At 46.6% G+C, this 14,609-nt stretch overlaps 1 protein-coding gene across 6 annotated transcripts in view; it reads right to left on the reverse strand.

Moving 5' to 3' along the window:
• Nucleotides 1-689: 689 nt before the first annotated feature.
• USP2 (ubiquitin specific peptidase 2) overlaps nucleotides 690-14,609 on the reverse strand; it is an 80,655-nt gene continuing 66,735 nt past the window's right edge. For all 6 annotated transcript variants that reach the window (XM_081843123.1, XM_081843124.1, XM_081843122.1 and 3 more), the window contains 10 exons: nucleotides 12,763-12,886; nucleotides 11,181-11,292; nucleotides 10,235-10,345; nucleotides 9,316-9,380; nucleotides 7,079-7,182; nucleotides 6,859-6,939; nucleotides 6,236-6,314; nucleotides 5,318-5,425; nucleotides 3,739-3,859; nucleotides 690-3,044 (listed from right to left, as the gene is read on the reverse strand). In XM_081843123.1, coding sequence (XP_081699249.1) covers nucleotides 2,957-3,044; nucleotides 3,739-3,859; nucleotides 5,318-5,425; nucleotides 6,236-6,314; nucleotides 6,859-6,939; nucleotides 7,079-7,182; nucleotides 9,316-9,380; nucleotides 10,235-10,345; nucleotides 11,181-11,292; nucleotides 12,763-12,886 — 993 coding nt within the window. In that variant the 3' untranslated portion in view covers nucleotides 690-2,956. The remainder of the gene's footprint in view (nucleotides 3,045-3,738; nucleotides 3,860-5,317; nucleotides 5,426-6,235; nucleotides 6,315-6,858; nucleotides 6,940-7,078; nucleotides 7,183-9,315; nucleotides 9,381-10,234; nucleotides 10,346-11,180; nucleotides 11,293-12,762; nucleotides 12,887-14,609) is intronic.

Raw genomic sequence — 14,609 nt, forward strand, 5'->3', positions numbered from 1 at the left:
TAGCTCTGCACTCCAGAGTAGCATCCACATCTCCCTAGACAAGTTCGATAGAGGCTCCCCTCGCACTGCCCCCCCCCACGTGTTTACCTTATAGTTAGGTGACATGTTTAGAGAGCTATTATAGTATTACAGTCACCTTACTATATTTTTTATCAACACTGGGGGTGGGTTGCAATTTAGATTCTCTGTCTCAGGCTTCCAAATGTCTTTTAGCCATGCGTTCTACCGTCCTTACTTGGAAAATGAGCCAAATTTGCTTGTGTATGAACTCCAAACCGCATTTAAAAATATATATACAGTGGTACCTCGGGTTACACACGCTTCAGGTTACAGACTCCGCCAACCCAGAAATAGTACCTTGGGTTCAGAACTTTGCTTCAGGATAAGAACAGAAATCGTGCTCCAGCGGCACGGCAGCAGCAGGAAGCCCCATTAGCTAAAGTGGTGCTTCAGGTTAAGAACAGTTTCAGGTTAAGTACGGACCTCCGGAACGAATTAAGTACTTAACCCGAGGTACCACTGTATATGGAGAAATGTGCACTTAAATGCTGATGGAGTTACATGTGGATTTCTTTTAAAAAAATCTGATGAAATGTAAAGAACTGAAGCTAAGGCAGAAAGAACAAGTATGCAAGATTCGTCCACCCCGAGTCACCCACGCGTACACAAACATAAAGAATCCACAGAAGTGTTCATCAAGCTACAATTTTTATTTCTGTACAAGTCTCCCTTATGAGTCACAGGAAGTCCCTCCCCTATCATTGCTTACACAGTAAACAAGCCATTAAGTCAAACTGGGGGGGAAAAGCACACACAAAACAACAAGAAAGTCCTCCTCACACGAACCATTTACATCTTGCATTGCCCATCCAGCCCCCTCTCCACTTTGGGGCCTTAGCGTCAGCCATCTTGAAATGGAGTGAAAATTGCTACAAGGTTGGTTTTTTTAAAAAAAAAAATTAAAAAAGGAGCTTCCCTTTGAATGTTATGTGGGGTGTGACTGTGTGCGATCCTGAGGGAGGACTTCATAGGAAAAAGGAAGGGTAAAGGGATTTTCAATGCTACAAGCCATTTGTGGTTTGGCATGGCCAATAATTTCATTCGGTATGCCTGGTTAGGCACCTAATAGTCTGCCTGATTCAATATTGTGGGGTGGGGTGTTAGGTTGCCTCCTTACTTCCCTGACCAAGATTTGTTGCCTTTAAAGGCTTCATGATAGGAGAAACTAAAAATAAAGTGCAGGTCCAACACTCAGACACAACGAAGAGCACACCCCACTGGATTTCTGCCTGTCGTGAAGCTGTTAAAAAAGCCCCTTTGGGTTCCTCTCATGTACATCATATGGGTTGAAACACCTGTGCATGTGTGTATGCATGTTAGATAAAGAGTGTGTGAGGAGATAATAAATAAAAGTTTAAATAAGGTTATTGACATCTGTCGGCTGACCAAAGGCTTTTTATCCAGTCCTTTGCCTCCTTGTGAGAAACACATTGCTGGCAGGAGAAGCCGCTGCCCTCACGCAGCCTGTGCCGGGGGCTTGTTACCTCAGAAAACCAAAAAAACTTAAGCAACCGCGTTCCTGGAAACTCAGCACTAACTTCCCAAAGCATTTCTGAACAGGCCTCACTCTGACCCAGGACAGGAGAGAGGGATACGCGTGTGTGTTTGCACGTGGGCGTTTTGTGGAGGGGAACTGCAAAGAAAACATTACACCTCACGCTCCTTTGAAAAGGGCGTTTGTTTGTTTTTTGTCCACATAAAAACACCTCACGTTTCACCCGGAAGGTTTTAAGGCACTGTTGTGAGAACAGATAGGTAGGAATCTACCACCCATCGCCCTTTGCTGGAGGCCGTCAAATCCAGCCGGAAGTGCCCCTGGGTTTGAAAAGAAAGCTCGTTTCAAAATAAAACAAAAAACAGAACCAAGAAGCATCCCTCCAAACGAGAGCCGGGAGCGAAGGAAAAGTCACTCGAGGTCCTTGGTTGCAGCAGGAAACCAACTCCCGTGCTCCATGTGGGCTTGCAATGAGCTGCAGAGCTGCCCTCTGTGGTGAGCTTGCGTGGCATGAGCGCACAGTCCCAGGCAGCAGGCATCTCAAGTGGTTAGCCAGTCATTTTGTTCACAGCTTTGGAAGAACGGCCTCCTTTGCCTCACACCTCCAACAGGGTAGACAATACGGTGCCCGGAGGCGGGCGGGTGCAGAAACGCCAAGGCTGGGTTCCATAACTGTAGTGCAATTAAACAGTTCCCCGAGGTGCAATGCCCGTCTCTGGGTGGCGCCGTTCCACGGGGAGGAGAGAAAACAGGGCCGCCTCCTTCCGTTGCCCAGGTCCAGCGCTCGAGATCCCTTCTCATCACACTTTTGAACCCGGCGAAGGGGGTGCAAGCCGTGGGCGTTGTGTGGATAAAACGGGACAGACAGATTTCTGCCCCATCAAGAGCTGATGTTCACGGTTTATTATTAAAGCGGGGAAAGGTGGAAATGAAAGAGAGAATCACACACACGGGAAAGGGAGACAGAGAGGCAGGAAGAGAGGGAAAAAAGGAAAACGTTAAAAACCACCCCTGACAACACTAGGGGAGTGATGGAGCTGTGGGGTGCCCCTGGCCCTCCGTTTCCGGCGTTCTCTCCCCGGTGTCCGTGAGGCTGAAGGGCACGCTACTCTTCGATGACAGCCCCGGAGCAGGAGAAAGGCCTTTCCGTAAAAGTCGGCAGCTTTAGTCAATGCTTTATTAGGACTTTCTTTCTCCCCCTTTTTTGTTTGGTTTTGGGTTTTTTTTTTTAAGAAAAAAAACAAAAAAACCACCCCGGCTTAAAAAATTCCTGGAGTCACCATTGTCCTGGGTTCTGTCCCTCCCTCCTTTTTTTCTTTTCTTTTTTGCATCAGAGAGCTGGTGCTCGGCTCTCTTCCTTTTTTCCTCAAGGGTTTGTGGTGGGGGGAGGGCATGTGGAAGCTACATGCGCGAAGACGGGCTGGCCAGCTCGTAGAAAAGCAGGTAGGCGTCGCTGCTCCGGACGTGGCTTGAGGAGAGCGGTGTCACGCTGCAGGGGGAAAGAGGAGAAAGCAGTTAGGGGGCTGAGGTCTGGCACTGGGGTGGGACCCCAGGGAATGTATATAATAAAAGAACGTAAAGGAGGGATCTGCTGGACCAAGGAACATCGAGTCCAGCACCCCGCTTTCCAGTACGGGCAACTCCCCATTTATGCAGGGATTACGTTCCGAGGCACCACACGCTTAAGTGAAATCGCAAAAATTGGGAACACCATTGAGAAAGCCTGCAAATGCCCTCTAAACCTCTGGAAACCCTTGGGAAGCCCTTTTTTAAAAAACACACATCTGCCCACCAAACAATCACATCTCCAGAGGCCTCAAAGGTTGGTGCAAAGGATCCTGGGATTGCACTTGCAAAGGTTTGTAGGATTGCTAGATGCTACTTTTGCACCGGTTTTTTGCCACTTTTGTGCCCCTTTTCATGCCACTTCTGGGTTTCTGGAGATTGCGCATGCGTGCATAAGAAGCATATGCTCTACCACTAAGCATGAATGTCCACCGGTGGTGGGGGCAAGGGAACCATAATGCTCTGATTCCCAGTTTTCTTTTCTTTTCTTTTTTTTAAAAAGAGAATGTTTCCAGCATTTGTAGAACCTAAGATTTGAGATACAGGCGCTGCTCATCTCCTGTGGGCCCCCATGTGAAAGCTGCAGCCCCCTTCCAATAGAGAAGTCCTAGATATACCGTGAGTCATTGAAGGCATGCCACTCTCCGGACACAGGGTTTTTGCAGTAGGCTGTGTAGTGACCTCCCATTGTGGTCCCACTGTGATTGGAGACGGCGTACAGGTTGTAAATAGCATGATCTGCAAGGTGAGAACAAAACAGAACACACAGCGTCACTTTCATGTTCTGTGCTCTACACATTACTTATCAATGTGTAAAAAGGGGAAGAAACACAGGCATCAGGACTTCATGAATCACATAGGCAAACCCTGGTGAAATTTTACTATAGTCTTATTCAATCACCTCTTTTTTGCTACTCTCAAAATTCTTTTGGTGCTGGCTCGAAATTTCACTTTTGCAGAAGTTTGGTAGGGGGTTAGCTCTTCGCCACCCCTGCATTTTCAATTGGACATCCAGAACAGATGAGAGGTGGCTGCGGGGAGCCCGCAGCATTGCTTGACAAACTAGCTGTGTTTGCGTTTCTGTGTGTTTGCATGAGATGTTGCCCGTCTTATTGAAACCAGCTGCAAACCCGTTCAATCCTCGTGGCTTCAAGGGATTCTAGGCAGGGTTGTGGCACTGGGGCAGCTGAGCAAAATTAAAAAAGGTCAACAGCATAATGGATTTATAATGCCCAGATGCTTTTGCATGGCAGCAGGGAGCAGAAGTGGATGGTGTTATGGGGTGATGGCAATGACCTGACCTCCCTACAGGTGAGCTACTGCTGTTATTGGGAGGGAGAGGGGTCAGGTGGCAGGGAGGCCAGGGAATTGCAAATGCACCGGCAGGAATAGTGGACTGGCTCTTCCGATGCATTTGCACCACGCTGATCTTTCTGTTATCGTGCCCTTTATCCTCCCAATAAGCAACAACGACCCAGCTGTCAGGAGGTTAAATGTTCACTGTCAGCCCATCATTTCATCTGCTGCTAGTGGGGAGCCAAGACTGTTAAACCAGTTTCAAACTAGCTTCATTTTACAGTGGTACCTCGGGTTAAGTACTTAATTCGTTCCAGAGGTCCATTCTTAACCTGAAACTGTTCTTAACCTGAAGCACCACTTTAACTAATGGGGCCTCCTGCTGCCGCTGCACTGCTGGAGCACAATTTCTGTTCTCATCCTGAAGCAAAGTTCTTAACCTGAAGCACTATTTCTGGGTTAGCGGAGTCTGTAACCTGAAGCGTATGTAACCTGAAGCGTATGTAACCTGAGGAACCACTGTATAATGTACATAAAATGCTACTCACTTAGCGCAACAATAAAGATTTGATTTATAGTGTATACAAGAGGACTAAGAACTGCTTTGCAAGAATGGACCAAAGTCTATCTAGTCCACCCTTCTGCTTTGAACAGCTGCTGCCAAGCCTTTGGATGCTTTCACACAGGGCATGGTGGTGATGGCTATCTTGTTTGTTTGTCTCCAGCATCTGGCACTCGGAGATGGACTGCCCTTGTATATGGAGGTTCCATTTAGCTGCACTTGATAATGTGAAGTCCTATTGTTGACGCAACCTTCCCACCTGCAGAGCCCACCTTGCCCCTCTCAGGCTCCTCCCACCCATTCTAGTTCCTGCAAGGAAAAAACAAAAAACCACTCACTGCAGTTTTGGGATGCAAATTCCCTCAGGTCCAAGTCCTTGAGTGGGAAATTAACGAACGTGGTGAGCTTGCTGGATCGCATCCTTGCTTCAGAGAAACGCTTCAGGTCTGGGACAGGAAGTTAAGGAAGAAGAGCAGACGAACTAACAGGACATATATATTATGGGAAAGAAGGGAGGCTATTGGGCAACTTGTCCGACCCGTTTCTCATTGTTGGAGCGAAGGGTCTGGGCTCCCTGGAAGCTCTCTTCTGGAAGCAACCTGCTACCCGTGGAAAATTGGCTACTCCATCAAGCATAATCAGGGCTGTGTATGCACCTGACTGTATTTTAAATCAAAGTTCTAACAAAGCTAGATTCCATGACCTATACGGCCTATTCCAATCAAATGCATTTGCTTAGTTTTGAATTTATTCCAGTCCTGTTATTTTGAATGCTTAAAAATTTAATGACACATTTTTATCCTGCCCTTGTTCCAAGTTGCTCAGGGTGGTGTACAAGGTTTGCTTCCTCTCACAACAACCCCAAGAAATAGGTTAAGGGGCTGGAGAGAGACTTGTAAAGGTCACACAAGAAGCCTCCCAGCCAACTGGGCATTCGAACCTGGGTGCCCTCATTTGACACATCCAACAAACTGGATTTTGAGATACAGGAAGCAGCACTGGAACTCCATCCCCCTTCACCACCCCAGCTCAAACTTCCTTGCTCATAGTTTGTGGCTAGCATGAGGGCTAGAATCTTGAACATTTAAAATCAAAACATTAAAAGCTGAGATCTTGAGATGCTGAATTCTATGCCCAATACAAAACCCCTATGTGATGTTATTGCAGAACAGCTGCCCCCACCCCCACCTGTGATTCACTTGCTGTCTATATGCTCTCTAGAATAAGGACACAGCCACAGGGAAGGCAAAGGATACGCAACACTAAAATCTTTGGGAACCTCTGGATGCTGAATTTTTTCATGCATTTTGTTCTGGCTTTGCAGCGGCAGCAGGTCTGGAAAATAAAGGGAATCCTGATTAGTGGGGAGATATCATTAAAGTGCTGTGTCACAGGGATAAGGCTGGGCTAGCTCCTCTTCCTCTCCCTTCTGGTGGCCAGGGCTCCTACCCCTTGAGGTGGCAGCTGCCTGCATTCCAGTCCACAGGAGTGCAGTAGCACCACTAGGAAATATTATCAACGTTTGGGGGCACCAACAGCCACCAAGAGCTAAGGAGAAAGGGAGAGATAAAGAGCAGCAAATGCTGGCTGGATTTGCTTGGAGTAGGAAGTGGATGGCCGGATTCATTCAGTTTGCCTTTTAAAGAAAACCTACCAAATTTGCACTTCCTTAGCCAGTAAATTAAAAACACAAAACCCCCCCGAAAGTTGCTGCTCAAAATTCACTCCTCTGAATTTTTGTGATGCAGTTCTCCAACCAAAAATTGTGTACAAAGGTGCATATATTAGCGGAAATCATGTACAAACCCACGTAAAATGCTTGCGCAAATGCATATATTGGGAGAAATGCCAACAAAAAAAGCACATGAATATCCCTTACTGGTTTCTCATCTCCGTCTAGGATGTCCTCCTTGGTGAAGAGATACATGCAGTCAATCAAGTTCACCTCCCCGTAGCTCTTCTGCAAAAAGAGGGAAGACACACCAAAGAGGTGGGAGTTAAGAGCATTCCACCAGAACTGGCATGCCGGTGATCAGGAAGGGTGTGGGAGACAAAACAGGACCAAGGTGGCCACCAAGTAATGGAGAGCACATGGTTACCTTAGCAATGGGTAGTGACAGGTCCCAGAAGGGATCGAAGGCTGTTGAGCAGTAGCCACACTCACTGCACGTCAGAGAACTCTTGAGCTGCCCAACAAAGAGATCTGAAGAGGCAAAAAGTTGGGGGAAATGAAGAGCGGGGACAGGCAAGGGAGGGATGGTTCACTGTTGTTGGCTGGACCAATCAGCGAAGGCTATCCAAACACTCAACCTCTTCCCCAAACAAGACTGGGCAACTGGGAGCCTGAATACTACACTTGTCCCAGAATCCCATTCTGCGTGGTACTTGGCATCTCTACCAACCCATCTGCCTTACTCACAGCAGAGGACTGGTATTCTGTGTTGGCCTCTAGGTGGAAACTTGCTAGTCATGTGACAGAGTGAGGCCATTGCCTCAGGTGGCAGATGCTAAGGGGTAGGGAGAGCTGTGTGTGTCACAGGGCCTGTTCTGCCCACCTGCCGGCCAAGCTAACCTGCTGCCTTCTGGAAGCGGTAGAGGTCCATGTCCTGTTGCCAGTTTCAAAGTAAGATTTAACTGCCAGCCTGGCAGAGGCACTATCTAGTCCTTCGCCTCAGGCAGAAACATATCTTGGATCCATCTGGCAGCTAATCTGTGGCTTTCTAGGCAGGTAGAATCCAAATTTATGGGGTTCCATTTTGCACTTCAGATGCCATCCTAGGGAGAGGCTTCTCCCACATGACTCTTAAAGGCTGAGGTTTTGATCCAGCCTCCCCAATTAGCTTTAATGACTCAGAAAGCCTTCTGGGCTCTATGATGGACCATCAAAGCCTTCTCAACTCCTGGGCCTGAATCAGGTCACCTTATCTTTCTATACAAGCTTTGAAATCCAAGGCCTTCTCAAGCTGCTCTGATAAAACAGCCCCACTAAGCCAAATCACTACGGATCAAGAGGAAACCGTAAGCCAGCCTTTGTTCTCTGTGTGCAAATTTTAAATAACCACATCAAGGCTCAATTTTGCGCAAAACTGTACTTGAAAGGGCCTCTTAAGGGACAAACTAGATGCTGAGTACAGTTAACCTATCTCACTTTTAGCATTTAAATAGCAAATGTGTGTGTGAGAGAGCGAGTAAGGGTGATAGTTGTGAGATCATTTTTAAAAAAATTGGCACAAAAGGAAGCTTTCCTCTTAGGCTAAGATCAGCTTCATTGGAATGGAAGAAGGGAAGGTAAATTTATCGACTGCAGTGAAGGTGAAAGGGTTAACTCCCCACCCCCTGCTACTTACATGCCATCTCCTATGGCCTGCTATCTAAGCCACATCTGCACCAGACATTTAAAGCAGCACCATTCGTTAATGGTACCAAGAGTTGTTAGGAGACCAATTTCTGCTCCAGAGAGCTACAATTCCCAGAATTGTTTAACCATCGACCTCTCCCCCTGGGCAACTCTGGAATTATAGCTCTGCAAGCGGATTAGCAGCCTCCTAAAAATGCTCAGAGGGACGTGGGTGACGCTGTGGGTTAAACCACAGAACCTAGGACTTGCCGATCAGAAGGTCGGCGGTTCGAATCCCAGCGACGGGGTGAGCTCCCGTTGCTCGGTCTCAGCTCCTGCCAACCTAGCAGTTCAAAAGCACGTGCAAGTAGATAAATAGGTATCGCTCTGGCGGGAAGGTAAACGGTGTTTCCGTGCGCTGCTCTGGTTCACCAGAAGCGGCTTAGTCATGCTGGCCACATGACCCGGAAGCTGTACGCCGGCTCCCTTGGCCAATAAAGCGAGATGAGTGCCGCAACTCCAGAGTCGGTCATGACTGGACCTAATGGTCAGGGGTCCCTTTACCTTTAACAATGCTCAGAACCCTCAAAAAACTACAGTTCCCAGGATTCTCTGGGGAAGCCAAGACTGCTTAAAGTGGTAGGACGCTGCTTTGAACGCATGGTGCAGAGATGTGGCGTAAGATCTAAAAATAATTAAAAATGTTAACTGAAATCACACAATTAGTGCAATGCTTGATGCTGTGGGGAATGTGCTGAGTCATGGAATGCCAGGACAAGGCACCTGTCTCATTCAGAATTCTGAGCTGAAATCACCACCACCCGTACCTGGGATCCTGATGCCTTCTCCTAACTCCCAGTTCATCCTGTAATGGTTCTGGAGTCTCATGGGCTACACTTTAAGTCACTGGTGGGGAAACTTTTGGCCCTTCAGATGCTGGGAGCTGCTGCTGGAGGGCCACAGGTTCCCCCCTGCCCTGCTCTCCTGGCAAAGACTTACCCCCAATCCGGCTGTCTTCTCTTGCCAGGTATTTCATCCACATCTGCCTGCCCTTTTCATCATCGCTGCAAAAAAGGAGATAGAAAAAGTCTATCCAAGGCTCTTCCAGGGTCAAAGGGAACTCACGTGAGAGACTGCAGGGGTGTGTGGAGTGCTGGATTACAACTGGGGAAGCTTAAATCCCTAAAGCTCATGGGGCAACCTTGGGCTAGTCACTCTCACCCTACCCTACGCTACAGGACTGGTGTAAATATACACTTAGGAGGTGTGGGGGCAACTGTGTACAGTGGTACCTCTGGTTAAGAACTTAATTTGTTCCGGAGGTCTGTTCTTAACATGAAACTGTTCTTAACCTGAGGTACCACTTTAGTTAATGGGGCCTCCTGCTGCAGCCGCACAATTTCTGTTCTCATCCTGAAACAAAGTTCTTAAGCCGAGGTACTATTTCTGGGTTAGTGGAGTCTGTAACCTGATGCCTCTGTAACCCGAGGTACCACTGTATCTTAAAGTATAATTTTATCCTGCTCTTTGGCAAAAACAAACAAACAGCCAACTGCTCCCAGAGCACTTCACAAGTGTCCATAATAAGACATTCCCTGCCTTCAAGCTTACTATCTAATAGGCACGACACAAAATGAAAAACGGGATTGCGATGGAGAAAAAGCAATGCAAAGCCAGGCACCATATCCTAGTTACAATTTCTCATTTTTCCAATCTGAAGCCACATTTTCCACATCAGTTGGCAGCTTTTATTTTCTTTTAAAAGCCCCTTTCCATGCAGTTTTGATCAATATATACATTTCTGCAAGCAACTTTCCCTAACAATATAATTCATTTTAGGAGCCAGCGCCACCCGCAATCCAATGCCCACCCCCCTTCTCTGCCTGCTCTTCCCAGTTCACACCCTACTGCGACTCACGTAAGATGGTCTAGGTTGTCTTGGTTGCCTTTGGGCCGCACCAGCACTCGGTTCACCTCACTGTGGAGCCCATCAAGGAGAAACCGCAGGAACTCCTGTGCGTCTTGCTGGCTGCAAAGAAGAGAAAGGTAAGCGTTAACTAATCCCCATCAAAGCTGCAGGTAAGGTCTTCCAGATAGGATCATGAGAGCTGGAAACCTAAGTCCCACTTGGCTAGTCAGCTTCCTAGCCAGCTTCTGAGACCAAATTCAGGGCAAACAGAGGCCTTTTGCAGGAAGAACTGGATTGTGCAGGCAGGGTTAAATGCCATGGTTCCTAAGCTTGTGATCCTACCTTGCAAACTTCCACCCGCTGCCTTTCACATCAGCTGACACTAGCTATGCCTGCATTGAAGCAATTCCTATTACGGTAAATGAATCTTATTTTGGGTGGGTGGGCATAAAGGAGCCCAAAGCTTGGTGCAAGCTAAAGGCATATCTGAGGTTGGGTTTTTTTGCAGGTGTATTCTGCAACATGCCATTGACACATTAATACTGCAGTAGCCATCAATTTATACTGGAACGTCTGCACATCATTCCGCTTTATTATTTAATGGTTTCCCCAATGCTTGTGCGTTACTGCCACTTGAAAGGGCGGTCCTGCTCTACAGCACAATAAAAAGTAGGAAAATTTGTGGTAGGTCCTAGGATTTCAGCCAGAAGTAACAGGACACGCACCAACTGGAAATGAACCAGGATAGCCGCTCGAAAACCTTTTGCAGGGGCAGACAGTATTGAAAGTGGGATTACGTATAACTACCCTGATACCATCTCATGCACAAAGCATCACAAATGCACAACAAAAAGGACCGGAGGGGCTACATCTGGAGACCACTAATTAATCCACCCCCTGCAACCCAACAAATAATTTTGTCCATTGGAAAATTGCAGGTGGTAACATTTCTTACTTGTAACCAACAAAGCGGGGCGCGTATCTTTGAATCTGGGTCTTGAATTCAGAAGGACTCACGGATTCATTGGGGGATGACGTCCACAATGCCTGGATGAGCTTGGCAAACTCTGGACAGTGGAAGGGAGAAGGTGATTGGGGAGGTGGGGGGCAGAAAGAGAGAAAATACTTGAAGGTTAGGTTTGTCAGGGAAAGGCAATGGCTTTGCCATGGAATCTATTTCACAAAATGTATCTGAAAGACCCTAAAGTCTAGTCTGAACAACTATTCCAACAACAATTTCCCTATGCCAAAACTGGATGGACAATTCCAGCTGGCAGTGTGAAAACAGAGGCAGGTGGTGAATTGGGGGGAAAAAACCCCAAGAGGTCATATAATATGGATAAGTGGTTCCCAAGTTGTGCAGTACTATAGTTGCAATGATATGGCGAGACAGTGTGATGTAGTGGTTAGAGAGCTGGGAGACCGGGGTTCAAATTCCCACTTGACCATGAACTTGATTGGGTGACCTTGGGCTGCCTCTCTCAGCCCAGCCTACCTCGAAGGGTTGTTGTGGGGATTAAATGGAGAGCGAGGGAGCTCTTTGGAGAAAAAGGCTGGGATATAAATAAAATATATTATAAATATTTAGGCTGCCTCTGGTCTATTTTGTGGAAGAGAATCACATGCATGCTGGAAATTTAGGTTTGCACAATCAAAGTGGATTAAAATGGCCTCTCTCTTGCTCAAGTATAACGAATTCACTTTGCAAAAAAAGGATCAGACTGCTGTTTGGAAGGTGAGAGGGGAAAGTGCGAGATGAACAAATGACTCATGGGAAGATGTATAAAACCCTACAAACAAATCAGGATGGATGTGGGACAAAGGCTCATTGCAATATACCGCCCGTAATCCTGCAAACAAATTAGAGTGAATGTGTAATACATCAGGATATAGTCTAATCTCTGTGTAAGCTTTGTGCAAGCAAATCAAGATGACTGGCCAGTGAATAGGTTATCTGGGAGGAACCTATAGATAAATAGAGGTCCAACTATTGGTCTACTGAGCTCACTACTGTCTACTCTGGCTGGCAGCAGCTCTCCTGGGTCTCAGATGGAGATCTCACATTAGCGAGAGATGCACCCCCTGTCAGATTCCTGGTTGTCCACCCCCCCCCATTTTGGCACTCCTGGAAAGGCAGGAAATGCATTCAGGAGACTCATCAAGTCCACCACACATGACTGGAGTTTATCTCCTGCTGCAGAGGAGACAGAACAACGAAGAGGGTAAAACTGAAACCCAGAAAAGCCATTTAGCGTTTCATCAGAGTTCCTTATTGTTGTATTTCTGTATCGTTTTGAGGCTCGCTTCTCTTTTTGCTCAGCTGTGGAGGAAGCACTGAATTTCCTTCTGCCTCAAAAACCAACCCACCCTTCTCGGGAGGCCCTTAAAGTCATATCTGCCCCTGGCAAAGACCCTGGTCTGAAACCTCTGGGGAGAGAGCAGCTGCCAGTCAGTGTTGACAATATGGAGCCGAGCAGACCAAGGGCCTAATTGGTATAAGGCTGCTCGCCCTGTGTGTGAAATGTCACGGTCCTTACCAGCCATGAGGGCCATCTGCATGCGGCTTTTGTTGTTCAGGTCGTGGACGTACTGGTTCTGCAAGCAGTAATCTCGGAGCTCTTTGGTGTTGCTCAGACACTGCAGGATTGAGTTCATAAAACACTACAGGAGGCAAACAAATGAACATGCATGACGTGTAAGGACGGACAAATAGGTCAACTTTCTTTTCCTTTCCCCTTTTTCTAATTTCAAATTCGGCTGGCCACATTTCTGCATCAGATCATTACCCCCCCCCCAAAAAAAATATCATAAATATCTGTCTGCATTTTAGTGCCCATTCGTCCTAATGTGCGCATTCTGGTATGCAATTTTGCTCACTATACACATATTTGCAAGCGATTTTCTGTACTAAGAACTTTATTTAGGTATGTAAAACATTTATACATCTTGCCGTTCATCACCAAGAGCTCTGTTAGGTGGCTAACAGAAACGAAACCATAAATTAAACCTTTTTAACGTATCGCTTGCAATTTTACAAGCCAAAGCACCAAAACAGAAGGCAGGAACTGGCATAATCCAGCAGCAGTAAGAACCGTAAGAAAATACAAGAGAATGTTAGAATCAGGTCAGTAAAGGAACCCCAGCCATTTGCAGTCTAAATGCCTTCCAAAAAGGGAAAGTATTCTTTTTTTAAAAAATAATAATAATATAAATATACAAAAAAGGCCATTAAAGAGATGGTGGGAGCGATGAGCTTGCTTCCCTCAGGAGAGAGTTCCCAAGCATAGACAATGTATGTTTTATTATTGCTAAAGCTCCCTTAGGGCCAGGGTCCTTTAATGGCTGAAAAGTATACTACGAGTAATTTCATATAATTCTCTGGAGTCTTTTTTTTTGCAATGTGTGTGTCTTTCAACCAAGATTCCTCCTTCTGGGGAAAGGAGATACAAATCTGCATTGCTTTTAAATGCAAATAGTGGGTGAAGCTGAGCTGATCGTTAACCGGACTGATAACTTAATTCTTCCTCCCTTCACCTGCTGTGATCCTGGCTAATAAAAAACCTCTTCTGCAGGTGCTGGGAAAGAAAGCTATCATCTGTCCTAGTGGGTGGATTCTCTCTCCTGCTCCCAGTGTAGCAAACAGCAGCTTCAGAGGAGGTGTCCCCCTCCCCCCAGGACTGCAGCAGGGGGGAAAGGGTTAAAACTCCCCTCCATGTCTGCTGTGATTCTGTTAGCGGTCAGCCTTGCCCCTCTGCCCCTGTCCTCTACCACCACGACCACCCTCCCTGAGTTTGAGGCCAGCACCAAAATCTGTATAAGTCCACCTGTACTAAGATATCTGTGATCACATCCACACCATACTGTACATTAAAAGCACATGGCTTCCCCCAAAGACTTCTGGGAACAATAGTTTCTTAAGGGTGCTATAACCTTCAGAGGAGTAAACTACAGATCCCAGGATTTTCTGTTCAAGTGTCATAAATGTTCTGTGTGCATAGCGTGTGGGTGTCTGAGATGGCGAGGCTGTGGGAAAAAAAAAAAAATCCATGTAAGACAGGCCCTTATATTTCCAAATGGGCCTTAACAGTTATCACTTTACCTAAATGTGACTAGGGATCTGATAGTGTGGCGGCTGCATTTTTAATGTTTTCTTTCTAGTTTTATCAACGGGGAACATTTTCAAAAACGCATTTATTGTCATTTGACGTTGCGCTTTCATACATTATGTGAACTGCTTTGAGAAAAGAATGTTCTTCCTGAAAGGCTCAGGTGTGGAAACCTATCGGATGGGCAAACCTCAGCTGCTCGGGCCCAAACTAGGCCTTGTGAGGTTAAATGCTCCTCCGAATTCAACATGTAGGTGTTTGCGCCTGCACTTAAAAAC

Source organism: Podarcis erhardii, assembly GCF_964252035.2.
Source record: "Podarcis erhardii genome assembly, chromosome: 16".
Taxonomy (NCBI): Eukaryota; Metazoa; Chordata; class Lepidosauria; order Squamata; family Lacertidae; genus Podarcis; species Podarcis erhardii.